Source organism: Sus scrofa, chromosome 8 (genome assembly GCF_054392235.1).
Source record: "Sus scrofa isolate SSC_HxYL_T2T_F1_AM1 chromosome 8, Sscrofa_HxYL_maternal_Yorkshire_Landrace_v2.0, whole genome shotgun sequence".
NCBI classification, from domain to species: domain Eukaryota; kingdom Metazoa; phylum Chordata; class Mammalia; order Artiodactyla; family Suidae; genus Sus; species Sus scrofa.
In genome coordinates this window covers 38,809,692-38,836,946 of record NC_139390.1, presented here as the reverse complement: position 1 = coordinate 38,836,946, position 27,255 = coordinate 38,809,692, and the positions used below count along the sequence as shown (strand labels likewise).

General features: G+C 44.4%; 1 protein-coding gene across 3 annotated transcripts in view; it reads right to left on the bottom strand.

Annotated features, from left to right (window-relative positions):
- The window catches only part of CWH43 (cell wall biogenesis 43 C-terminal homolog), a 74,570-nt gene that overhangs the window by 38,417 nt on the left and 8,898 nt on the right, over nucleotides 1-27,255 (bottom strand). For all 3 annotated transcript variants that reach the window (XR_014812422.1, XM_003128968.6, XM_084972022.1), the window contains exons 3-9: nucleotides 25,751-25,871; nucleotides 24,945-25,099; nucleotides 21,775-21,976; nucleotides 15,575-15,663; nucleotides 8,864-9,121; nucleotides 4,775-4,900; nucleotides 706-785 (exon numbers count right to left, since the gene is read on the bottom strand). Coding sequence is in view for 2 of the 3 variants with exons in the window: in XM_003128968.6 (XP_003129016.4) it covers nucleotides 706-785; nucleotides 4,775-4,900; nucleotides 8,864-9,121; nucleotides 15,575-15,663; nucleotides 21,775-21,976; nucleotides 24,945-25,099; nucleotides 25,751-25,871 (1,031 nt within the window). In the remaining variant the exon portion in view is untranslated. The remainder of the gene's footprint in view (nucleotides 1-705; nucleotides 786-4,774; nucleotides 4,901-8,863; nucleotides 9,122-15,574; nucleotides 15,664-21,774; nucleotides 21,977-24,944; nucleotides 25,100-25,750; nucleotides 25,872-27,255) is intronic.

Below are 27,255 nucleotides of genomic sequence, written 5' to 3'. Positions count from 1 at the left end.
AGAAAAATTCCATGATCTATCAACACCGAGCTACCCATAATCTACAATTATCCAAGAATTATCTGTAAGATTTTTCTTAAAAGAATCTCATACTGTTGCTTTCAGAAATACCTACCAAACAGTACAAAGAAGCTCATTATAAAATAGTTTATGTCGTGGCTCAGTGGTTAACAAACCCGACTAATAACCATCAGATTGTGGGTTCGATCCTTGGCCTCACTGGGTTAAGGATCCAGCATTGCTGTGAGCTGTGGTGTAGGTTGCAGATGCAACTCGGATCCCGTGTTGCTGTGGCTGTGGCATAGGCTGGCAGCTGCAGCTCCAATTTGACCCCTAGCCTGGGAACTTCCATGTGCCGTGAGTGTGGCCCTAAAAAAAGACAAAAAAATAAATTAATAAAATAAAGTAAAATAGTTCCTTATGTCATAGTTTGGATGTGTTAAATCACTGAATGACAAAAATAACTTCATACAATAAAATCATGAGCCATTTACCTCTAACATGGGTTTACCCTGCCCCAAGAACCCAGCTTCATCAAATAATCCCACCATGCTGTCAGCCTGTGACTTAAAGGTTAAAGAGATGGGATCCACGGCTCTGAAGTCCTTAGACTCTGGTCTAGGGTTCAGGCATAATGGTGAAGTGTACAAATGTACACACATATACGTAATATAAAATTCCATATGAAAACTTTTAATTACTTACCCCTTTGCCCAATTTCTTCTCGTAGGCTTTAAGCCGCAGTCCTAATCCCAACAACCCCACGCCAACAAGCAGCCACAAAACTAAACAAACAAACAAAAAGAAATAATTATTTAGAAGAAAGTAAGTTTGGGTTTTTAAAAAATAATTTATATGTAATTATTGAATTTATTAGCCAAGGGTATTATGTAAAGGGGAAATCTCTGGTTCCTGGGTTAATTTTCATGTATAACATGCATATATATTACCCATACTCAAAACTCAGGTTTCAAAGAATCTTCCTTAAAAATGTTCCAAGGAGTTCCCATTGTGGCACAGTGGAAATGAATCCAACTAGTATCCATGAGGATGGGGGTTCGATCCCTGACCTTGCTTAGTAAGTCAGAGCCATGAGCTGTGGTGTAGGTCACAGACATGACTTGGAACCTGTGTTGCTGTGGCTGTGGTGCAGGCTGGCAGCTGTAGCTTCAATTTGACCCCCAGCCTGGGAACTTCCACATACTGTGGCTGTGGCCCTAAACAAACAAACAAAATTTCCAAGAACCATGAACTAAATTAAAAATAAATCATAAATATATACAAGGAATAATATATAAGAAAACAAGTCTCTACAAGGAGAGTGCAAAAATAGTCTGCAGAATCAAGCCCCAAATACTTCAGCTATTTAAATTTTTAGAATCAGTGAATACAATAAGCATGCTTAACATGTTTAGAAAAATAAAAGAGATTATTCAATAAGATAACTAAGCAGCAACGCCAAGTAGTTATGCTGCAGGCCTCACTTATGATGGAGCATGACAATGTGAGAAAAAGAATGTATACATGTGTGTGTAATTGGGTCACTTTGCTGTACAGTAGAAAATTGACAGAACACTGTAAACCAGCTATAAGAGAAAAAATAAAAATCATTATAAAAAAGATAGCTAAGGAATGGGAGATTAAATTAATGGGCAGGAAAATTTGTAAAGATGTTAAGCAAACTTCTAGAAATACAATTATATAATAATTATAATAATTGAAATTAGAAACTCAGTGGACAAGATAAAAAGCAGATTAGGCAAAACTGAATAGAGAAAAATTGTAAGGGGCAGCTTAAAAACAAAGATGGAGAATATGCAAGAGGTGAAGAGACACGAAGAAGAGAATGAAAAGATCCAACACATGTCTAACTGGAGCCAACAAGGAGAGAAGAGAAAGAATGGGAAAGGGGCAATATTTGCAGAAATAATGCTGAGACTCTTCCACAACTGATTAAAAAAAAATAATAATAACTCTCCAGATTCAGAAAGCCCAAACACTCCCAAGCAAGGAAGGGGCTGGATCCACAATCAGATACACCACAGTGAAACTCCAGAACACTGAAACAAAGAGAAATACTGAGCTGCCAGAGAGAAAAGACAGCATAGCTTCAAAAGAGCAAAGAATGGACTTCCGGCTGACTTCTCAAATGCAAAAATGGAAGTCAGCTAACAAGGGAAGAACATCTTGAATGTTCTGAGAAAAAAAAAAAAACCACCTAGCAAAAAAACAGAAATTATTGGTATAATTTCAAACCTAGAAAGAAGACTGAGGAGGAGAAAAAAGACAAAGAAAAGCCAATCAATGCAAAAGCAAGAAGAAAGGAAAAATACACCTCGAGAAAGTAGAAAAGGCAAAAGCAAAATAAGACGATAGAAATAAATCATAATGCATGAGAAATCACTACAAAAATAGATTGCATTTTCAAGTTAAAGACAGACTGACACTCTAGAAAAAGCAAAACCGTGGAGACAGTAAGCAGATTGGTAGTTGCCAGTGTCTGGAGGAATAAGGAAAGGATGCATTGGCTGAGCACATGGGATGTTTACAACAGCGAAAACATCCCATGTTTTCTCTGATACTGTAATGGTGGATCGATATCATCACACATTTGTCAAAACCCACAAAATGCATAAATGAAAGGAGTGAATTCCAAAGTAAACTGGGAACTTTGGTTAATAATACTGTATCAATGTGGGCTCATCAATTCTAACAAATGTACCACACTAATGTAAGAAGTTAATGATGGTGGAAACTGAGCAGATGGGAGTGTGAGAGGGGGTGTATGGGAATGCTACACGTTCTGCTTAATGTTTCTGTACAATCTAAAACTGCTCTGAAAAGTAAAATCTATGAATTTTTTTTTTTATCTTTTTGGGGCCACACTTTCAGCATATGGAGGTTCCCAGGCTAGGGGTTGAATCGGAGCTGTAGCTGCTGGCCTACACCACAGCCACAGCAATGCCAGATCCAAGCCACGTCTGAGACCTACACCACAGCTCATGGTAATGCTGGATCCTTAACCCACTGAGCGAGGCCAGGGATCAAATCCACGTCCTCATGGATAGTAGCCGGGTTCGTTAACCACTGAGCCACAATGGGAATTCCATATATATATATATATATACACACTTTTTTTTTTTTTAAAGACAAAGACAGTGGTTGCCCTTGGTGGGGACTGGGAGGGATGAGCAAGGGGAACACAGAGGAATTTTCAAGGCAGTAAAACTACTCTGTAGGATACTTTTTTTTTTTTTTTTTTTTTTTTTTTTTTTGGTCTTTTCTAGGGCCGCTTCCACGGCATATGGAGGTTCCCAGGCTAGGGGTTGAATCAGATGGAGCTACAGCCTCCAGCCTACACCACAGCTCACAGCAACGCTAGATCCTTAACCCACTAGGCAAGGCCAGGGATCGAACCTGCAATCCTCATGGATGCTAGTCAGATTCATTTTCACTGAGCCACGACGGGAACTCCTAAAGAATTGATAGCAGCAGTAGTAAAAAAGACTGTCAAGACTGTAAACCAAAAGACAAAAGCTCCCCGATTCTGGTTTCAAGGGACACACCTGAAACAAAAGAACATCCAAAAACATCTACATTAAAATTTTTACCCCTAAGAGTTCCTATTGTGGCACAGCGGAAACAAATCTGACTAGGAACCATGAAGTTTCGGGTTCGATCCCTGGCCTTGCTCAGTGGGTTAAGGATCTGGCGTTGCTGTGAGCTGTGGTGTAGGTCGAAGACATGGCTTGGATCCCACATTGCTGTGGCTGTGGTGTAGGCTGGTGGTTACAGCTCCGATTAGACCCCTAGCCCGGGAACATCCATATGCCATGGGTGCGGCCCTCAAAAAGACGAAAACACACACACACAAATTTTCCCCTAAATTTTTTTGGCCATGCCCACAGCATGTGTAAGATCTGAGGCCAGGGATCAAACCCATGCCACAGCAGTGGCCTGAGCCACAGCTGTGACAATGCCAGATCTTAAATCCACTGAGTCACCAGGGAACTCCTCCCAAAAGTTTAATCTAACCTTTTCAAATTATGATGGAACATACATAAAGGTGTTTATATAATGATCTTACTGCTTTATGATATTTCTTTTCAAAATATATTGCAATTTTTAGCTTCTTAATTGTTTTGTAGCTCTTTACATCTTAATATTTTGTCTTCTCTAGTAAAGCATCGAGTCACTGAAGGTGGAGACCAGTTTTTACATGTCTTGGTATTCTACATAATACTCTACTACATAATACTACATAATTATATGTAATTAGGCCGCAATTTGTATCCCAAATATACTATCTGCAAATGTTACACATTCAATAAACATTTTTATTTAACCTAGCATATTTTGAGATAAGTCAGATTAAATAGCAAACTAATTTCATGTTTGAGTTTCTAGTTCATCAACAGTCCAAACATTAATATATTTCATCTCCCAAAAAGGAGTATAAGAAATGAAACAAACAGACTCAACTATTAGACCAAAGAAGTTTGGAAATTCTAGCTGTTAAATCTAAGCTAGATATGAAACAAAATGAATACACAGGATATGTGGTTGAAATGACACAATATCAGAGATATGCTCTAACGTGTTTTACCAAAAAAAAAAAAAAAAAAGACGAAGAAGAAGAAGGAAGATAGGTGTTCATAACATTGGAGCTGAGTCGAAGGGTACATGAGGGTTTGTTAAACTCTTTAATTTCATATGTTTGAAAAATTATATTTACAACAAAATACTTTGAAAAATAAAGCAAAACTATACTCACAAAGTTTCGCATATTTTTCACTCTTTCTGAAAAGCACCTTAGGACTGTTTTTTGTTTGAAGAAGAGAGTCAAGGCTTTTCTTAGGACCAAATAACATATCCAGCCCAATAATTAGCATCACTGCCCCTGTTAAAAAAGAAAGATGAATATATTACATTTCAGCCCCCAAATCTTTCCAAAGGTAAATTCCAGGAGCCTGTATTTCATTTCAATGGACATTGGCTGAAAATTCAGTTTCTGAGTCATCTCTAGACCTCAGCAATTATTCCAGTATGACTTTTGATCAACTGGGATGAACATAAGAAACCAGCGTTTTAGAAAGTATGCTTTACATTAAAAGACCCCGGCCTTTTCCTAGGAAGAGGTTTCTTTTGATTTCCTGAGTGTTTCCTAGTTGTTAGGCTGGTAATGACATCAGTCACAGATTGTTGACTGTGCAAGGAACAGGGTTGGGGTGGGACAAGAGAAAGGAGCCTTATGGACAGCGTGAGGGACACAGGCTTCACTACAGGGACCACGTGCACAGAGCTAAGGAGCACAAGAGCAGGATGTGTAGATCTTAACACGGCAGTGTCCGCGGCAATAATTCTGCCCTGGAGTGTGGGTCCACAGAGAGGATGCGTGCTCGAACTCACACTGCGCCGAGAAAGATGAGCTCAGCTGGGGTGCATTCCAATTTAGCTTATAGGTGAAGCCTACGTACTTGTAATGTTGTATTTAGTAAGACTGGAAACAGAGGCATGATGGAACAATAGAACCATTAGTGAATGCCAAGTAAAAGTTACACTTACATGCAAGGCTAACCCCCCTCCCTTAAAGTTATGTGTCATTTCCAGGAAATCGCAAGAAAAACCTACACAATACATTGAGAACTCGTTTCTGATCTCATACAGATTCTCTTCCATCTTTAGTCAAAGCTACTCCACATTACCGGCATTCCTTAGCTTTTGGAGCCTTAACAATATAATGTCACTCTTACGAAAAAGAATTCTTAGTTGTTTGAAGCTGTAATAAAGCACTGTTACTGCAATCCCATAAGTATAGTGAGAAAGAACTCAAAATGCCCACCACCTATAACGTTCTAAAGAAAGAAACCGGAGTTCCTATCGTGGCTCAATGGTTAACCAATCCAACTAGGAACCATAAGGTTGTGGGTGCAATCCCTGGCCTCGCTCAGTGGGTTAAGGATCCAGTTGCTATGAGCTGTGGTGTAGGTCACAGACGAGGCTTGGATCCCACATTGCTGTGGCTCTGGTATAGGCAGGCGGCTATAGCTCCGATTCGACCCCTAGTCTGGGAACCTCCATATGCCTTGGGTGTGACCCTAAAAAAAGACCAAAAAAAAAAAAAAAAAAAGAAGAAGAAGAAAGAAAGAAACATACGCTCAGAATGGCTCTTACTTTCCTGTGTTTGCTCCTCATGGCAGATCCCTAAGCAAGCTGGAGTAAGAGAAAAGCAGGGCACTGGACAGGAAGATAGAGCAGGACAGAGTACACACACCTGAAAGAAACCAGAAGAAACATGAAGTTTGCAAAGCCAAGATTATCTCAGAGGAAAAGCATCAGTGTATGTCTTTGATCAGATGACAGGTTGGATGTCTGCCAGAAACAGTAAATCCTCAAAAGCTATTTTAAAATATTTCACAGAATTTAAAAATATCTTTGGAGTTTCCACCATAGCTCAGCAGGTTAGGAATCCGACGAGTACCCATGAGGATGTGGATTTGATCCCTGGCCTCGCTCAGAGGATTAAGGATCTGGTGTTGCTGTGAGCTGCAGTGTTGGTCACAGATGCAGCTTGGATCTGGCATGGCTGTGGCTGTGGTGTAGGCTGGCAGCTGCAGCTCCGATTTGACCCCTGGACTGGGAACTTCCACATGCCGCGGGCGTGGCCTTAAAAAGAAAAACAAATACCAAAACAAAATACCCAATAAATGAAAAACAAATGAATATTTTAAAAAATAAAAAAATTAAAATATCTCTTCCAAATCAGCCCATCCTGACAGAAGTCTAGCTCGTGGAGTAGAAAAGTTTTTGTGAAAATGTACAGAGCGGCTGGAGGCATTCCAAAGGCACCTCTGGGCACTGCAGAGCCTCAGACTTCTCGGCAGCACTCACCCCAACTGTAGGAGACTCCCTAAGTATTTGTCTAATCTGATAAGTGTGTTTCCTCGACTACACGGAAGCTCCAGGTGGGCAGAACCCCACATCTCTTAAATCCTCCACACCTGGCACTGTGCCTGGACCACAGTAGGTGTACAATAATTTTTTGTCTTTTTATGGCTGCACCCATGGCATATGGAGGTTCCCAGGCTAGGGGTCCAATCAGAGCTACAACTGCCAGCCTAGGCCACAGCCACAGCAACATGGGATCCGAGCCGTGTCTGCAACCTCCACCACAGCTCAGGGCAATGCCGGATCCTTAACCCAGAGCAAGGCCAGGGATCGAACCCGTAACCTCATGGATACTAGTTAGATTCGTTTCCACTGTGCCACAATGGGAACTCCAATTTTTTAATAAATAAATGAAGAAGGTAAAAAAAATGATTGTGTGAACAAACAAGAACTGAATCCCCTCTTCACATACTTTGTCTCCCTGATTTTCTCAAAGATTTTGATCCTGGAGACATCTGACGTTTCACTTACACTAGAATGACAGGCAGCATTTAATATGCATATGTCTGGTATACAGCAGTAATTTCATTACTGCTGAAAGCTAATTCCTGAAATATTAAACTGGGCTAAGTTCGTGAAATTTTAACTTTGGTACCTGAGTTCATAACCACTGAAATGTAAAATACCTACTCCATGTTTGAGAATTTTTCGGTTACATTAAATTTATACATGCAAAATATATCTTCGTTGGTAAAAACATGGTAAATAAAAACCATACATAAGATTCAGGGGAACTGGAGCTCCTGTTGTGGCTCAGTGGAAACAAATCTGACTAGTTAGTATCCATGAAGACACAGGTTTCAATCCGTGTCCTCCCTCAGTGGGTTAAAGATCCAGTGTTGCCGTGAGCTGTGGTATAGGTTGCGGCTCAGATCTGGTGTTGCTGTGGCTATAGTGTAGGCTGGTGGCTACAGCTCTGATTCAACTCCTACCCTGAGAACCTCCACATACTGAGGGTGTGGCCCTAAAAAGACAAAAAAAAAGATTCAAGGGAAGCAAAAAAGTCACACTTCCTATATATATTTGCAATATTTAATAAGCTAGCAATGTGGGCGTAGTGTCGTCGAGCGCAGTGGTTAAAGAATCTGACTAGGAACCATGAGGTTGGGGGTTCCATCCCTGGACTTGCTCAGTGGGTTAAGGATCTGGTGTTGCTGTGAGCTGTGGTGTAGGCTGCAGATGTGACATGACTCAGATCCCGAGTTGCTGCGGCTGTGGTGTAGGCCAGTGTCTACAGCTCCGATTAGACCCCTAACCTGGGAACCTCCATGTGCCGCGGGAGCGGCCCTAGAAAAGGCAAAAAGAAAAAAAAAGAAAGAAAGAAAGAAAGAAAAAAAACCAGCAATGTGGGCATCATATTCATATATCCTTTCCTAACATATCATATAATACAAGTGTTACATAGTATCTCTTTTCTATGCTATGATGGATTAAACTTGGTTTTTTCACAGCTATTCACTTTGAAGTTCTTTGCAATTATAAATATTACTGAAACTCATTAATGAAGTAAGAAATTTCTTTTTAAATAAAGTCATTGTTACCTCCCACTCCTTTGTATCATACAAGCTATTAAAAATTCATTCACATCAGCAAACCAAAAACAATTTCTTTTTAAACAGTAATTTAGATATTTCTCTGGTTTTTCTTTTAAATCAAAAGAGTTTACTTTGACCACGATGGAAAAAAAATATAAAAAAGAATGTATGTGTGTATAATTGAGTCACTTTGCTATATAGCAGAAATTGGCAGAACGCTATAATAAACCACACTTTAATTAAAAAAAAAACTATTTAAACAGTTTATTTTAATAAGAAAGGCAAGAACACCCTATCTATATAAATCCACCATGTAAAGTGCTAAATCCTAGTTAGTCCTGAAGGGTATTTTTGAGTAGTTACCTTTCAAATGTACTCACCCAAAAGCACATCAGATCTTTCTCTAGCAAACACACCTCCTGGGACAAATTTAAAAGCTGTGCACCAAGCACAGAAGAATATTTCTAGAAGATAAAATATCATAGCAGTGGTCATGGCTTTCCCAGGGCTTGACCCTGAGCTAATAAGGTGTCCAAGCACCTGAGGCCACACGGATGCCGTGAAGACAGCGAGCACACAGCCAGAGACAGCGGCTGCCCACGTGGGCAGATAAAGCAGACCCGCAGCTGAGGTTGCTCCTGTGTGTGAGAGACAGAAAGAAAAAGAATCAGACGAGGAAGCAGTAATAGTCTCTTTCATTTTTCCTTAAAAGTTAAAAAAAAAAAAAAAAAGGAATACTAAGCTTATAGGACAACCAATTCATAGCTATTTAGAGCCAGAAGGGAACTCTGGTCGCTACTGGTCCAATTTCTAGACCCACGGGAAACTAAGGTCTTAGCAAGGTTAAGATGCTTTGCTCAAGGTCACGCAGTTAGTTATGTGTGCAACTGGAGGTGGAATGCGAGTCCAGGAAATCTCAGTCCAGTGCTATTTCTTTGGGAAGACCAGGGGGAGAGAAGGCATTTTCAGGTTATTTGTGTTAAGATCCTTATAGCAAAAGCTGAAGAAAAAAAAAAAAGGCAATTATCTGTAAGACCAAAAATATGTTAATTTAATTTAACCAGCTGGATCTAGGACAGTAAAAAAACATGTAGAATCAATGTGGTTTCTAGAAGCTTTTTTTTTTTTTTGTCTTTTTGTCTTTCGAGGGCCACCCCCATAGTATATGGAAGTTCCCAGGCTAGCGGTGGAATCGGAGCCACAGCTGCCAGCCTACACCACAGCCAGAGCCACGCCAGATCCAAGCCACATCTGCGACCTACACCATAGCTCAAGGCAATGCCAGATCATTAACCCACTGAGCAGGATCGAGGATCGAACCTGCGTCTTTGTGGATGCTGGTCAGATTTGTTTCTGCTGAGCCATAATAGGAACTGCTAGACTATTTTTGTTAAGAAACTTACTAACAGAGCATTAAATGTTTGCCCCGTATCCCACAAGATATAAGTTGATTTTCCCAACCACACAGTCCCAAAAGAAGCTGCGACTGAGGCAGCGTCTATAGATTCACACATGGCTTTACAGTTCTGCTGACAGGTCATTTGGTCACATGAAAGTTTTGGGTGTACAGGGGCCAGGCAATCTGGTCTGCAGGAGGCGCTAAGTCACTGTTTGCTAATTTGTTGAGCCAAACCTAAGGAAATATAACGTTTCTCCACATTCCTATGAGATTGGCTTCAAGACAGCAGCATAGCAGGGTCTTACAGCTCCCCATTCTGGAGACAGCAATATAATACCTTTCCAGACAATATGACATTTTCTAGACATTAGACATGCCAGTGTTGTATAAAAGTGACCCACCCTTCAAGGATGTGCACAGCCGACTCCTCACTGCCTGGGGCATGAATTCCAGGAAGCGGATCCAGCCAGCTTTCCCCCCATCAGTCAGTTCCTTTTGCACCACCCACCACAGGGCAATGCATGGGACTGCCTCGTCCTCCCCACGTTACTCAGATGGACAGAAGAACCAGATTCCAGGGCCCTCGACGACCCACAGATTTTTTTAACTCCGTAGTCAGACCCCCAACGTCTTAGATTCAACAATATCTATTTTAATAACAAAAACAATTTTTCATTTGTAAATAAACAAACATCAGGCCTACGCACTGTAGAAACTTTTAAAACAGAACAGTAATGAAGCAGTTAAGGATCACCTGATCCTGCTGTGGCTCAGCAGATTATGAACCCAACTAGTATCCATAAGGATGCAGGTTTGATCCCCGACCTTGCTCAGGGGGTTAAGGATCCGACGTGTCTGTGGCTGTGGTGTAGGCCAGCAGCTGCAGCTCCTATTCGACCCCTGGTCTGGGAACTTCCATATGCTGCTGGTGCAGCCCTAAAAACGCAAGGAATAAAAAAAAAATCGCCTGCAACTGAGACAAGAAGATCATGGCTAATATTCCTAGGTATTTCCCTTATGTCTTTTTGTGTATATGCAGAAGTATTTTTACATAAATGGAATCATATCACATACTGAGGATTTTATTCTGTTTCTACGGGACATTATATCAAGAATGTTTTTTCATGTTATGAATGTTTTTCTTCTGTTTAGGTACATAGACTATTTCCCTGGATAAATACACCACAACCATTTTCCCTTTTTTTTTTTTGCCATACCCATGGCATGTGGAAGTTCCTGGACCAGGGATAGAACCTGCGCCACAGTTGTGACCTGCGCCAAGTTGTAGCAATGCCAGACCTGCTGCAACACAGGGGAACGTGCGCAACTATTTTCCTACTGGCCATTCAGGAAGCTTCTGACACTGCGAGGAACATCTTTCTTTGTCAATTAATCTCTTACTACATCTCTGATCATTTCCTTAAAATAATTCTTAGAAAGATTCTCTGAGAGTTCCCACCGTGGCTTAGCAGAAATGAATCCAACTAGGATCCATGAGGAGGCGGTTTCCATCCCTGGCCTCACTCAGTGAGTTAAGGATCCGGTGTTGCCTTGAGCTGTGGTGTAGGTGGCAGGCATGGTTCGATCCCGAGTTGCTGTGGCTGTGGTTGGTGTAGGCCGGCAGCTGTAGCTCTGATTTGACCCCTCGCCTGGGAACTTCCATATGTCATGGGTGCGGCCCTAACAAAGAAAAAAAAATTCTCAGATTTCTCAAATGTACAACTATCAAGTCAAGAGGCAAAAGCATTTTAAACAGTCATTACTTGTGGTCAGTTGCTTTCCTGACGGCATACACCAGTTTTCATTTCCTGCAGGAACCCCGCCAAAAGCATTTCTTTCTAAAAATCTTTACCAAATTAATGACGAAAGCCATATTATATTTTGATTTTCATTTATTTGATTAGCAAGGGTGACTTTTTCCTGTTTACCAGCCTATAACGACTATTTTTCAAAGAATGAGCCCTAACTGGATATTCTAAAGATACCAAAATGACTTTGCTGCTTCTGCCTTACTAAAAAGAATTACCTGAAGGGAGAGAAAACATCTCTTCACATTTCCCTTTACTGTCAGCGCTTTCATTTTTACTTTAGTTTTTATTTTTAAACAGGCTACATATGTGCTAATGTACTAAAATTGTACTTTTTCAATAGGTTATAAATTCAAAATCCAAAACCGAAAAGGTGAAAGAGTCCCTCTGACCCCTGTCACCGACTAGATCCCCTTAGTGAAGGCCACCAATGCTAGCATCCTCTTCTGCATCCTTGTAGAGATAATCTGTGCACAAGAGGAAATATGCATTGTGGGTTTTTCTGTTGTTGTTGTTTGTCTTTTTAGGGCTGCACCTGTGGCATATGGAGGTTCCCGGGCTAGGGGTTGAATCAGAGCTACAGCTGCTAGCCGACACCACAGCCACAGCAACACAGGATCTGAGCCTCGCCTGGACCTACACCACAGCTCATGGCAACGCCAGATCCTTAACCCACTGATCGAGGCCAGGGATCGAACCCGCATTCTCATGGATACTAGTGCAGTTCACTAACCACTGAGCCACGATGGCAACTCCGAAATATGCACTGCATGTACATTTCCCTCCTGTTTCATACACCAGTGGTAGCAGGTGACACACACTGTCACTTTGGCCTTTTCTCTTAACTGTATACTGTACATATTTTTCATTTGAGACTGGTTCCTTCCAAACAATCCCCCCAAAGTCTTTACGATAAGATCTTGCAATTTTTCAACAGTAATTGAATATCCCAATAATAGTTATAATAACATGTTCATTTTCAACAGATCAAATTTCTCATACAATAAAATTGTAAGCACTCTGTATGGTACACTGGGGTCCTATCAATGCATTTAGTAACATCTATATATTTTTAATAAAAGTTAAATTTTATTCATTTAATTGCCACCAACATCTAAAGGTCCTGTATCTTTGCTCTTAGGAAATTCTATAGGTCACTGGGGTAATTTCACGCTGAGAGCCAGGTGGTACTGCACACTCTAATTGTACAAGGAAAAAATATGATTTCTTTTTCTACGTTCTGCTTTATGAGGTATTTTCCAGAGGTGAATCACACTGAAAAGTGGGCACCATCTCCAGATAATTAAGTATGAGGTCCCACATGACTTAGATGAGGAGGTGATCAGAGAAGGAGATGGAGCTCATGGGTTATGGTCCCGCTTTCCTCTCTACTGCAAATAACCCATTAGAAGCTTTACATCTGCCTGCCCCAAGGGTCTTTTATTTAACACTTCAGAGAGCTAGCCAAAGTAAATTAGGTTTGACTCTTTATCAGGGAAAAAAGTATTAGCATAAAACTCCAAGTTCACAGCTTTTCTGATCTTTATGTTTCTGTGGACCTCAGTTTTTTTCCTATGTTTAAAATGAAGCTGCTTGGAGTTCCCTGGTGGTCTAGGGGTTAGGACTCAGCACTTTCACTGCTGTGGCCCAGATTCAATCCCTGGTCTGGGAACCAAGATCCCACATCAAGCCACGTGGTGGCCAAATGTAAACAAATAAAATGAAGCTGCTAATTAGCTGCCCAAGAATTATTGTTTCTATTCCATGAGAAAAGACATGACAAAAATGCTGAACAACTTTCAATGCGTTGCATGTTCCCTTTCTTAATTGTATATAGATTAAGAAGCTACGCATGCTCATTGCACACTCAGCCTTTGCAGAGTTATCTGATATTTTTCTTGCAGGATCTCAGGAGGCATCTCTCCAATGAGAAGAAAGGTTACTCCTACCTTATCCTCACACAAGCTTCCACAGACCCCACAAGGAAGGCCCACCCGAAAATAGACAAGCAAGTAAAAACAGCTCAATGTGACTGTGACCATTCGCTCACACAGCTCCAGGAAGACAAGGAGCTGGTTAATCTCATTATGATCGTCTGTTTGGATGACACGTACATTTCCATGCAAGGATGATGGCACTTCAGGTGTACAGAAAGGTACCAAGGATGTTATTCAACCCTCATCTTCTATGACTATTCCATGTAATCTCCAAACCCACACCCAGCATCTAGTACAAAATTCTGAATCACGAGTTTAAGTAAAATGAATAAGGACGTCTCTCCTCACAGAAACCAAACGTAGTCTATGTCCTCTCGCAGAGTGGGGATTTTTTTTTTTTTTTTTTAGTCTTTTTGCCTTTTCTAGGGTCGCTCCCATGGCATATGGAGGTTCCTAGGCTAGGGGTCGAATCAGAGCTGTAGCCACCGGCCTACACCAGAGCCACAGCAACGCGGGATCCGAGTCGCATCTGCAACCTACACCACAGCTCACGGCAATGCCGGATCCTTAACCCCCTGAGCAAGGCCAGGGATTGAACCCGAAACCTTGTGGTTCCTAGTCAGATTCATTAACCACTGAGCCATGACGGGAACTCCTTTTTTTTTTTTTTTTTAATCTGGATTTTTTATTTAAGATCGAATCTGAGCCGCAGCTGCAACCTGTGCTGCAGCTGTGGCAACGCCAGATCCTTAACCCATTGTGCCACAGTGGGAACTCCCATTTCTACCCTTCCAGAGGAAGGGAGTGGATAAGCAATGAGATCCCGATGTATAGCAGAGGGAACCATATCTAGTCACTTGTGATGGAACATGATGGAGGATAATGTGAGAAAAAGAGTGTGTGTATATATATATGTGTGTGTGTGTATGTATATATATGTATATAGAGTGTATATATATATATAACTGTGTCACTTTGCTGTACAGCAGAAATTGAAAGAACATTGTAAATCACCTATAATAAAAAAACTTTTTAAAAAAAGAGGAAGGGAGAAGAGTGGCATAATTCAGTCACAGTAATGAGACAGTTACAATCATAAAAATAAGTTGATTGCTCCAGAAGTATGATATTCCGTAATCCTAAAGGGCATGACTGGGAAGAGGAGGGCCAAGCCTTTGAATAAGCAAACATGGACCCCAGCGCTGGGTGAGGGGTGAAACTTACACACAGAAAAGAAAGGGAAATTGAGCTTCATAGTGGAGTCCCAAAGGAGAACATTGCTGAAATCCAGAGAAGCATGGGCTCTTGGAGGGGACGAGGTCTGGTCACACGGTGGTGTTGAACCCTCCATCTCCCCAGACTGGCAGGAAAACTGCTCCTGACATCTGTGCCTGGAGTTGTTTAGGAGATGGGGTGATTCTGTGAGCACAGTCGTGGGACAAGACAACCGCAGGAGGAGAGGAAGGTGAAGGAGGAGGAGGCAAGGACCTGGAGCCAGTGGTCACTGGTAACCGTGGTGACATCTGGGTTGCAGGGGCTAGAGCTGGTCAGAGCAGCCCACCTGGGAGTTCCCGTCGTGGCTCAGCAGTTAACGAACCCAACTGGCACCCATGAGGTTTTGGGTTCGATCCCTGGCCTCTCTCAGTGGGTGAAGAATCCGGCATTGCCGTGAGCTGTGGTGTAGGTCATAGACATCGCTCGGATCCCGAGTTTCTGTGGCTGTGGTGTAGGCTGGCATCTACAGCTCTGATTGGACCCCTAGCCTGGGAACCTCCATGTGCCATGGGTGCGGCCCTAAAAAGACAAAAACAAAACAAAACAAAACAAAATAAAAACAGCCCACCTGGCAAAAGCATATGTTTGTATGGTCATCTCCTTCCACTCTAGGGGCACATGTTCGCAAGTAAACTGGACAACCAAGCATTTCTGCAGGGAAACTCCACATACCTGTAATCCACCAAGCGAAACTGGAACCAGGAAACCACGAACACGGTGAAAGCATCAATCCACTTGCCAAGCTCAGCAGAACTGCACCTCTGCCAAAAAAAAAATATATATATATGACATGTTACAGGACATCTGACATTGTTAACATCCCATTGTCCCAGACATAAAATAGAAATGTATCTCCTACCTCCAGGCATATCCAAGAGATAATAAGAGTGGGAAACAACCAGAGAGATCATGAAAGCCCCCTGGGAATGGATATTATACATGTTCAGAACAATGAAGGAGCTCCCTGGTGGTGCAGTGGGTTAAGTATCTGCCATTAACACTGCAGCTGCCTGGGTTGCCACTGTGGCATGGGTTTGATCCCTGGCCTGGGAACTTAGGCAAGCCACAGGTGTGGCAAAAAAGAAAAAAGAAAAGAAAAGAATATTGATGTAAAAGCACCTCTGACTTGACCTAAATGATATTTGCACTCTTTTATGGTCAATGTAATTAAACACAGTAACCGAGTTTTCTCAGACTGTTAAATTATCGTTCATGGAAGTTCCCAGATGGTAAAACAGGTTATGGATTCAGAGTTGCTACAGCTACAGCATAGATTGCAACTGCACGGTGGGTTGGATCCCTGGCCCAGGAACTTCCTTGTGGCGTGGGTATGGCCAACAACAACAAAAAAAAGCCGTATTTCATATTGGCCGTTTGACATTTTTTTTTTTATTTCTTTTTTTTTTAAGGGACACACCTTCGGCACATGGAGATTCCCAACCTAGGGGCTGAATCGGAGCTACGGCTGCCAGCCACAGCCACAGCAACACCATATCCGAGCCTCATCTGTGAGCCACACCACAGCTCATGGTAATGACAGATCCTTAACCCACTGATCAAGGCCAGGGATCAAACCTGCATCCTCATGGATCCTAGTCTGGTTCATTAACCACTGAGCCATGAAAGGAACTCCCCGTGTGACATTTTAAATGTCTGCCAAAGACAAAAAGAAAAGCCACTGGGAAAAGTTTCTATTCAGTGTGCCGTTTCATTCTTTTCTCAACCTCAATACTGCTTTTATCAATAGTCTCCATCTTCCTGGGACCGATGCGAGTTTGAGAAATAATTAACAGTTGTGTGTTTTTGAAAAAGCACCACAAACGGTTTCATTCTTTTGCTATTTTGGCAAAAATTTGTAGGAGGAAAAAAAGAATTTAACTAAACTTCAGGAGAAAATCCAGCAGCAATAATAGCTACAACCTGGCACTCAATGAAGTAGCTGTAATATAAACAAACTAAAAAGCACGGTACTGGAGTTCCCATCGTGGCTCAGTGGTTAACGAATCCAACTAGGAACCATGAGGTTGTGAGTTCGATCCCTGGCCTTGCTCAGTGGGTTAAGGATCTGGCATTGCCGTGAACTGTGGTGTAGGTCGCAGACATAGCTCAGATCCCAAGTTGCTGTGGCTGTGGTGTAGGCCGGCGGCTACAGCACCGATTAGACCCCTAGTTTGGGACCCTCCATATGCTGCAGGAGCAGCCCTAGAAAAGGCAAAAAGACCAAAAAAATAAACATAAAAAAAAAAAAAAGGCACAGTACTTACTACATACTGGGAGCTGTTTGAAGATCTTTACATATATTTGCTCATCTGACCCTCACAGGTCTGTAAAGTACCTGCTATAATCATCCCCATTTTGTAGAGGAGGACACTGGGGGGAAGAACACTTAAGTAACCAGCCTGAGATTATACACAGTCACCCACGTAGGTCTCAGAATCCCCCAAAGGCCCCCGGGCTCTGGGGTGAGGCTCTCAGCCGCTCTCCTGCCCATCCCCACCTTCCAAGGGTAAGGATGGTTCTGGGTCTACAGAAGGTCAATGTGAGAAAAGGCTGTGGAGGACGCTGTCCATCATTGGCCATCCCCAAGTCAACGATAAATGTTTCTGAGGACCTACTGTGTGCCAGGCTCTGTTCTAGGGGCTTGGGATACATGAATGAAGATCCCTTTCCTTCCTGTCCTCGCGGTCCAGTGGGGGAGAGGCAGAGACAAACACGATTAGCACATAACGCAGGGTTTACAGAAGAGGAGACTCATGGAGTTGGGAGCACTGGGGCACTGATGGGACACTGGGACATATGACTGAGACACAGTGTGTCCTGTTCCCTGGCCCTCCCAGACTCTGTGGTCTGCACTGATCCTGTTTCCCAAAGTCTGCTTGGCACAAGCTGCCCCTCTCTCGCCTTCCTCCCATTTCTCACCTCTCCATCCCATGCAAACTGACTTAGGACCCATTCCCAGCAGGATCTAGAGAATTTTAGAGAGCACTTCCTACTATGATGGTCACAGTGTCAGGGGACCCTTGCCTGAAACTGCCCACCTTGGCCAAGCATGACAATAGCCGTTTGCATGAGTTGTCTCACAACAGGACACCCTGAAAAGGAACCAGGTGCTGCCCTTAGACTAACTGGGGAGTTCCCATCGTGGCTCATCAGGTTACACACCCAATTAGTATCCATGAGAATGTGGATTCGATCCTTGGCCCCACTCAGTGGGTTAAGGATCCCACATTGCTGTGGCTGTGGCTGCAGCTCCAATTTGATTCTTAGCCTGGGAACTTCCACATGCCACAACTTCATCCCTAAAAAGCAAAAAAAAAAAAAAAAAAAAGACTAACCAGAGGATTTGGGAGGGGCCAACAGGAGGAAGGAGACAACCAATCTCCCAGGATCCTTGGCGCTGGAATCCATCTTGGCTGAGAGATGCACACGCCACCAAGAAGGACCCTGGGCCAGACCAAGTAGGGGCTGAACAAGACAACTGGCCAGAGACAAACCGGAAACTAACCCCATTCCCATAAAACCTGAGACTGCAAGCCACGTGGCAGAGCAGTTCTCCCTGGGCTCCCTCACCCTGTTGCTCTCCACCCGGGCGCCTCTCCCCAATAAAGTCTCTTGCTTTGTCAGCACGTATGTCTCCCCAGACATTCATTTCTGAATGTTAGAAAGGAGCCCACGCTCAGGCCCTGGAAGGGGTCCCCCTTCCTGAAGCCATAGGTAACAAGGGACTAATGCAGCATTTCTCAAGCAAGGTTCAGAGAAATCAGTTTCATGAAACATTGATGAGGATCCTAAAAAAGGAATTCCATGTTCAAATGAGTTCCAGACACTCTCGAGAGTCTATGATGCTAATGTGCCTTGAGACTCACAAAGCCAGGGTGATGAAGTGCTGTGCCTCCAAAACCCGCTTGATCTAAAAGGGGCTGTGTTTTGTTTGTGTGTGTTTCCTCTCCGCGCACCTGCTGACATCTCAAGAAACCAGTGCACCACACAAAACAGTTTGGGAAATGCTGGTCTCGCGTGTTACAGCTCCATCTAAGTCTTACTCCCGAGTACAGAATTACACAATGTCTAAAAAGAAAACCCTCTTTTTCTTTTTTTTTTTTTTTGCTTTTTAGGGCCACACCCTCAGCATATGGAAGTTCCCAGGCTAGGGGTTGAATCAGAGCTGTAGCTGCCACCCTACACCACAGCCACAGCAATACAGGATCCAATCCGCATCTGCAACCTAGACCACAGCTCACAGCGATGCCAGATCCTTAGCCCACTGAGCAAGGCCAGGGATCGAATTCACATCCTTCTAGTCAGATTCCTTTCTGCTGTGCCACAACGGGAACTCCAAAAACCCTCATTTTCAAGGTGAGGAAAGTGAGGCCAGGGACGTCAGGTGACTGGTCCAAAGTTAATTGGTGATGTGCTATCAGCCAGCCAGGACTCCAGCCCTCAAGCCCAGCCTGGGTTTGCTGGTTCAGTTCTCCTGTTCTCCTCACAACTTAATGCTTATTTTCACAGGAGCTTTACCACATGAAAATCAACTCCTTCCCTCCTCCCTCTCTTCCTCCTCTCCCCTCCTCCCAAATATGCCAGAGCATCTAAGACCAAAAAATATAGACTCTGGGAGTTCCCATTGTGGCTCAGTGGGTTAAGAACCCGACTAGTATCCATGAAGATGCGGGTTCACTCCCTGGCCTTGCTCAGCGGGTTAAGGATTCAGCGTAGGTCGCAGATGCAGCTCAGATCTGGTGTTGCTGTGGCTGTGATGTAGGCTGACAGCTGCAGCTCCAATTTGATCCCTAACCTGGGAACTTCCATATGCCACAGGTGCAGCCATAAAAAGAAAAAAAAAAAAAAGATACAGACTCTGGATAACATATGCCCACTTCCCAACTTAGGGCCTGATACAGAGGCAGTCAGAAGTATTAATTAGTTCCTTTTCCCCATTCCCTGTCCTCACAGAGCTTAGTGTCTAGAAAGGATGAAGAACATAAATAACTGTAACGTAAACAATTTAATGGAGAATAATAAGAAAAGATGGGTGTTCCCATTGTGGCTCAGTGGAAATGAATCCGACTAGGAACCATGAGGTTGCAGGTTCGATCCCTGGCCTCACTCAGTGGGTTAAGGATCCAGTGTTGCTGTGAGCTGTGGTCGCAGACGCGGCTTGGATCTGGTGTTGCTGTGGCTGTGGCATAGGTGGGCAGCTACAGTTCCAATTTGACCCCTAGCCTGGGAACCTCCACATGCCGTTGGTGTGGCCCTGAAAAGACAAAAGATAAAAAAAAGAAAAGAAAAGATGTAAGTGGGTGGGGGTGGCATAGGGATTCAAGGTGGACTGTGGCATAAAGGAATCCTTGGGATGATCAGAGAAGGCTTTCAGAGGAGATGCCCCAGCTGGATTTTGAAGGGTGAGTAAAAGCTTGCCAGGACATGTCTAGGGAACTGAAAGTGATTTCAGGCCAGGTGAAGCATGGGGATAAGTAAGGCAGGGAGCATCTGTAAAAGTAGGTGAGGGTGGTGTTCCCGTCGTGGCGCAGTGGTTAAAGAATCTGGCGTTGCCATGAGCTGTGGTGTGGGTCACAGTTGCAGCTTGGCATAGGCCAGCAGCTACAGCTCCGATTTGACCCCTAGCCTGGGAACCTCCATATGCCAAGGGAGAGGCCCTAGAAATGGCAAAAAAAAAAAAAAAAAGTGAGGGTGCAGATCTTGTTTCATAAGACCAGGTTTGAGCGGGGGTGGGAAACTGCTGAAAGGTTTTAAGCAAAGAGTCAAGTTAGAGTCAGATGTGCATTTTAGAGAGCTCCCCCTGCAGCAGTGTGGAGCTGGCCTCTCGGCAGAGAGACCAAGAGCAACAGCTTGATAAAAGATAGGAGGATCCATTAAGGAGATAAGCCGGGTGGTGGAGGGGGGGCAGGGGACAGAGGGAGGGGTAGATACTTCAAGAGTGGTAGCAGAATCCACTGGATTTAATGCCAACTTAGATGCAGAAATGAGGACAACAGGCTTCTAGGATGACTCTTGGTTCCCCGCTTGGACAGTGGAGCGACAGACAGAGTGAACTGAGGCCTGGAAGAGGAAGAACACATCTGGAGAGAAAGGATGACTGAGCCCAGACTCAGTCACACTGAGTGTGCGACACCTGTGGGACGTGCCCAGATGTCCGGGGGGCAGAAAGCCAGCGTGTCTCCAAATGTGGGAATTCTAATACTTTACGAGAAAACAGACCTCAGAGGCAGATGTTTTAAGGGATCCTCTGATCCTTTTATGTGCAAGGCTGGACCTGACTATGGGAGGAGAGAGGCGACAGGAAGAGCAGAGAGAGGGTCGGAGGAGGACCAGGCACGTAAACCAACACTTACACTCAGGACTGTTAACTCCGTGTGTGCTCCATGGTTGGAACAAGCCCAAAGTACAGAAGATGCAGAGATCCCCCCACCCCAGCCCCGGGCTCCCCTCCTTTACAGAGACTGAAGCTCTATGGCCAACTGCCGACCTGGTGTCTCTCACCAGGGCTCTCTGGTCTTGTCCTACCCGATGCCTGCAGGTATAATAGGGAATCTGCAGGGATGCTGAGCCCTCCCCACTCCCGAGAATGCTTCTCCCTGTGGGGGTCCCTCAGCAGGCCACCCAGGAGCTCCCAGGACCGTGCCTTGGCCGTGAACAATTCCTCGGCCACCTCCCAGCGGTCCCTGAGCACCAGGCAAAGACCTCTAGCTCCTTCATCTCTGAGCACACGGTAATTTCAAGCCACATTTGTGACATCTAGGGAAAGGGGACTATGACACATCCAGCTGGCACAGATCTAGCTGCTCACACAGAGGAAGAGCTTCTTCAACCACAATAGCCAATGTCTGGATGGCTTCCAAACCCAGACTCACCCAAATGGGTTAGGATCTGGTCCCGGATGGGGATGCCCGCTCACCGCCCATCTGGAAACAAGGGACACTTCTCCAAAAACCCAGTGGGTGAGGAACGTGAGACTGCCGAAGGCAGCCCCTGCCAACACCCAGTTCGGCCGAGAAGCCATGGCCTTGGCTGCCTCATCAGTCTTCTTGCCCTCAGGCTGACGGCAGTCACTGTCTAGAATGAAAAATGGGAAAGGGTCAGTTCTACAGAAATATACCCTCAGATTTTTTTTTCTCTTTTCTCTTTTGGCTGCCCTGCGGCATATGGAGGTCCCAGGCCAGGGGTCAGATCCGAGTCGCAGTTGTGACCTCTGCTATAGCTGCAGCCACGCCAGATTCTTTAGCCCACTGTGCTGGGCCAGGGATTGAACCTGCATCCTGGGGTTGCAGAGATGCTGTTGATCCCGTTGCACCACAGTGGGAACTCCTAACAGCCTTTTAACAAGTGAGACATGGTACCCGGCTTCAAGGAGTTTACTCTAGAAGGGGAGATGAGACAGGCAACTTCGGGACACAGCAGAATGTGCTGGAAGGCAGACAGTCGGAGAGGTTGTTTCAGGCAGGTCAGATCAGGGATGGCTCAGAGAGAAAAGATCATTTTGGAATTTGACAACTGACAATGCAGAAAGGTACTTACCTCCTGTGAAGCTAAAATACATGTACAAAAAGTGTAAGGTACGTTGGGGGAACAAATGCAGTCCACGTTGAGTGGTACATTTCCAGTATATCAGGCTGCTTCTCTCAAAAAGAACAGGGCTTTCATCTAACCCTCGGAGACCCCAGAGTGGTAAAAGGGCAACGACTGAGCAGTTACTGTGGGCCAGGCCCTGTTCCCAGCCCTTTATCTGAATGCATTTAATCTTCACAGCTACTTTATGAGGTAGGCTTTATTACTAATTCCACTTCACAGATCAGGAAACTGAGGCCCAGAGAAAACAAGCAGCTTGTCCAAGATCATACAGCTGGTAAAGAGAGCTTAGGCAGCACCTGTGTTCTTTTTTTTTTTTTTTTTTGTCTTTTTAGGGCGGCACCCATGGCATATGGAGGTTCCTAGGCTAGGGGTCCAATCGGAGCTGTATCTGCTGGCTTATGCCACAGCCACAGCCACATGGGATCCGAGCCACACCTGGGACCTACACCACAGCTCATGGCAATGCTGGATCCTTAACCCACTGAGCAAGGCCAGGGATCGAACCTTCGTCCTCATGGATGCTAGTCAGATGCATTAACACTAAGCCACGACGGGAACTCCAGTGCCTGTGTTCTTGACTATACTATACTTTCCAAGCCTGTTGAACCTCAAGGTCTCAATTCCTTGCATTAATGACTTCACATGCAGAAATGTAACAGCTGGAGAAAATGCTGGCAGGAGAATTTCTTTCTTTCTTTCTTTCTTTCTTTTTTTTTTTTTTTTTTTTTTTTTTTTGGCTTTTTAGGGCCGCACCTGCGGCATATGGAGGTTCCCAGGCTAGGGGTCGAATTGGAGCTGTAGCCACTGGCCTACACAACAGCCACAGCAACGCCAGATCTGAGCCATGTCTGTGACCTACACCACAGTTCACAGCAATGCCGGATCCTTGACCCACTGAGCGAGGCCAGGGATCGAACCTGCAACCTCATGGTTCCTAGTCAGATTCATTTCCGCTGCGCCGTGATGGGAAAGCCGCAGGAGAATTTCTTTATAGGGACAGACAACCTGTTGGGCAGATGCTTCATGGCACTGGGAAGCCCTGTGCAGGATACAGGGAGCCTTAGGGTCCGCCTGTGGGGCTGGCAGCCCGATTTCAGAAGGAGGAAGAGATCAGAAAGCTATGAGGATGGGGGAGAGGGCGGGGAAGAGAGGCGCCAAGCCTGTGGCTACGCAGACAGTCTTTGGAGAAGGGAGACACTTAAGCTGAATTTGCTGAGTACCACTGTGGGGGTACCACGGTGGGTGACCCTCTTCCAAGACCCAGCAAATCTTCAATAAGGCTACCCCCCCTCTCCCCCCACCGCCGCCAAAATGCCTGGGATGATCAGATATCCTGGGGAAGGTGGTGAGGAGCTGTGTGTTGTAAATGGGATACAGGGCAAAAGCAGGAAGGGACCGACAACTGGGTCACACACATTTCAAACAGTGGCGAGAAAGAAGAAAACTCAAGTCAGGAAATGTAAGTGATACCCTGAAATCCAGATCCTTATCAGGCCGTCCCTGTGAAATCTGCGGCCCGAGTTCCCGTCTTTACACATTGGTGTTTTATGAAATCTAAAACATATATCAGGGTGTTAGAGCACGAGACCGAGTGCTAGGGGTTCTAATATTAATGTCTCTTGACTGATTTGGGTGCATGATGTTCCCCTGCTCTTGCTACCCTCTTTTCACTCCAAAATTGGGGCCAAAGGGGAATTATACCAGCCCTTTGTTCATAGCAAGCCAAACCCTCTAATATTCCATTAATCCGTGAGATTTCTGCCTGTATTTATGAAAGAAGAGTGACTCACTGAGAGTCACACAGAAAGTCAGGAGCGAGTTAGGCAGAATCTAGGACCATGTCTCCCTTCTTTTCTGAATGAAGCAAATGTCCATATTAGGTATGTGCAGCTCAGGGAGAGTTAGCTCCAGAGAGCGACAGGTGATTTGAAAGGTGGCATGACGACATGGGCTTTCCTTTAAGTTTCAGATCTGGAGCTTAAATACCTTCAGACGCCTAGGTCAGGGAGAGAACCAAACCAAGCAGAACAAATAACAACAACCAAAAAAAGACACACAGTTCCCACAGCCTTGCTCACAAATAACTTTCCAGTGTCAGAGATTTGCTGGGGTCAGCGTGGCAGTAGAGGGCTGAAGGGTCCCCTCCTGGAAAGCCCTGTCCAGAGGGAAAGAGGGAAAGACAGAGCTGAAAGCCAGTGGGGCATGTGAAGCCTGGTTCTAGCTGAGACAAGCCTGAGATGGCTTGCTATCGTCACCCTCTGTGCTGGTGAGGAAAAGGCACCTCCCGCTTAGGTGACAGTCCACGGCCTGCACCTGCTACTTTACAGGGGGAGGAAAAAATTGAAATGGGGAGAGAATGGAGAAAGGGTAGTTGTATTCTTCCAAGATGTGTTCCATTCAGACAAACTGTGCGAGAGAGAAAAATCCCTCCATAAATTGGGCCTACACTTACCCGAATAAATGCGATCCATGGTGGCTATGGCACTTAACGTCAGTATCATTCTGTTGGCCATGGGATAAACCCAGATTGGGTTCAGTGAAGTGTACCAAATGCGGAGAACAAGAAGAAGAATCTGTCCTAAAATGAATCCCCAGACTCTGAGGTACCTGTAAATACGAAAGTATTGTCAACGACTTTTTATGTGGTTTCAATGTATTACATCCATCGTGAATTTCTCAGGGTCACAGAAGGGGGACACGTGGTGGTCTTGCAGGTGACCTGCAGGGAGGTACATAACTGAGCCTTTATACAGCCTGTGACCTAAGCGACTGGTTACAATTCCTTAACTCTCACAGCATTATCGAGACTCATGGCAAAGAGTCACATCCTGGTTTTGTGAAAAGGAAAAAAAAAAAAAAAAAATGAGACTTCTACAGGCCTTAGGCAAGATAGATACTCTAATTTGGAAATCCTGGTCCCAACGTTCCCTTTGGTAACTGACCACACTTGTTTATCAATAGGCATAAAATACAAACCATACCTTTTTTTTTTTTTTTTTTTTTTTGTCCTTTAGGGCCACCCCCACAGCATAGGAAGGTTCCCAGGCTAGGGATCCAATCGGAACTGTAGCCACCAGCCTACACCAGAGCCGCAGCAACTCAGGATCCAAAGCCGAGTCTGCGACCTACATCACAGCTCATGGCCATGCCTGATCCTCAACCCACTGAGCAAGGCCAAGGATCGAACTTGCATCCTCACAGATGCTAGTCAGGTTCGCTAACCGCTGAGCCTTGATGGGAACTCCATACAAACCATACCTTTGCACACCACTTCCTGTCCACCATGTCACAGCTTGCACCACCAGCGAGGAAGACAGGCCAAGAGAAAGGACCGCGAGCCGAAGTGTGGCATTTGGAGCCTGGAAGGAGGCTATGCCGCCTACAAACAAATTAAAGAGAGCTGAACATTTCTGGCAATCATGCGTTGGTTTTCATTGATCTGCATTTGATAACTGTTGTGACTGCCACCACTTGGGAAGGTAGAGTTAATACATAATTATGTGTATGTATAAATCTTTTCAAAATTTTTTATTGCTATATCATTCACACCACAAAATTCAGAGTTTAGAGTTCCCCTTTGTAGCTCAGCGTTAACCTGACTAGTATCCATGAGGATGTACATTTGATCCCTGGCCTCGATCAGTGGGTTAAGGATCCAGCATTGCCATGAGACGTGCTGTGGGTCGCAGATGTGGCTCAGGTCCTGAGTTGCTTGCTGTTGCTGTGGCTGTGGTGCAGGCCAGCAGCTATAGCTCCCATTCAACCCCTAGCCTGGGAACTTCCATATGCTGCAGGTGTGGCCCTAAAAAACCAAAAAAAAAAAAAAAAAAAAAAACACTGAGTTAAAGTGTACAATTTTTTTTTAATTTTATGGCCACTCACACAGCATATGGAAGTTCCTGGGCCAGAGACTGAATCCAAGCTACTGCTTTGGCAATGCTGGATCCTTTTTTTTTTTTAATGTCTCTTTATTTCTTCTGCCCATTTTTCTTTTTATGCTGCTGTTGTTTCCGGGTTTTTGTTTTTTGTGGGTTTGGGGGGTTTTTTTGGTCTTTGTAGGGCCTCATCCACAGCATATGGAGGTTCCCAGGCTAGGGGTCAAATCAGAGCTGTAACCACCCACCTACACCACAGTCACAGCAACGCCATATCCGAAGCCGAGTATGCGACCTACACCACAGCTCACAGCAATGCCAGATCCTTAATCCACAAATCAAGGCCAGAGATCAAACCTGTGTCCTCATGGATACTAGTCAGATTCATTTCCGCTGAGCCATGACAGGAACTCTGGCAATGCAGATCCTTCAACGCACTGTGTCAGGCTGGGGATCAAACTTGCAGTTCTGCAGTGACCCAAGCCTCAGCAGTCAGATTCTTAACCCACTGTGCCACATTGGGACCTCCTAAAGTATACAACTGAATGGCTCTTAATATATTCACAAAGTTCTGATTACCACTAATTCCAGAATATTTTCATTACCCCAAGAACAAGCCCATACCCATTAGCAGTCACTCCTTTTTCCTTCTCTTCCCCCCACACCCACCCCCAGCTCCTGGCAATCACTAATCTACTTTCTGCATGTATGGATTTATTCCTATTCTGGGCACTTCATATAAATGAAATCATACAATATGTAGCCTTCTGTGACTTTTTTTGTCCCACTTGGCATGACGTTTTCAAGGTCCATCCATGTTGTACCACTTACCAGTTCTTCATCCTTTTTTATGACTGAATAATATCCCATTGCGTGGATATACTGTAT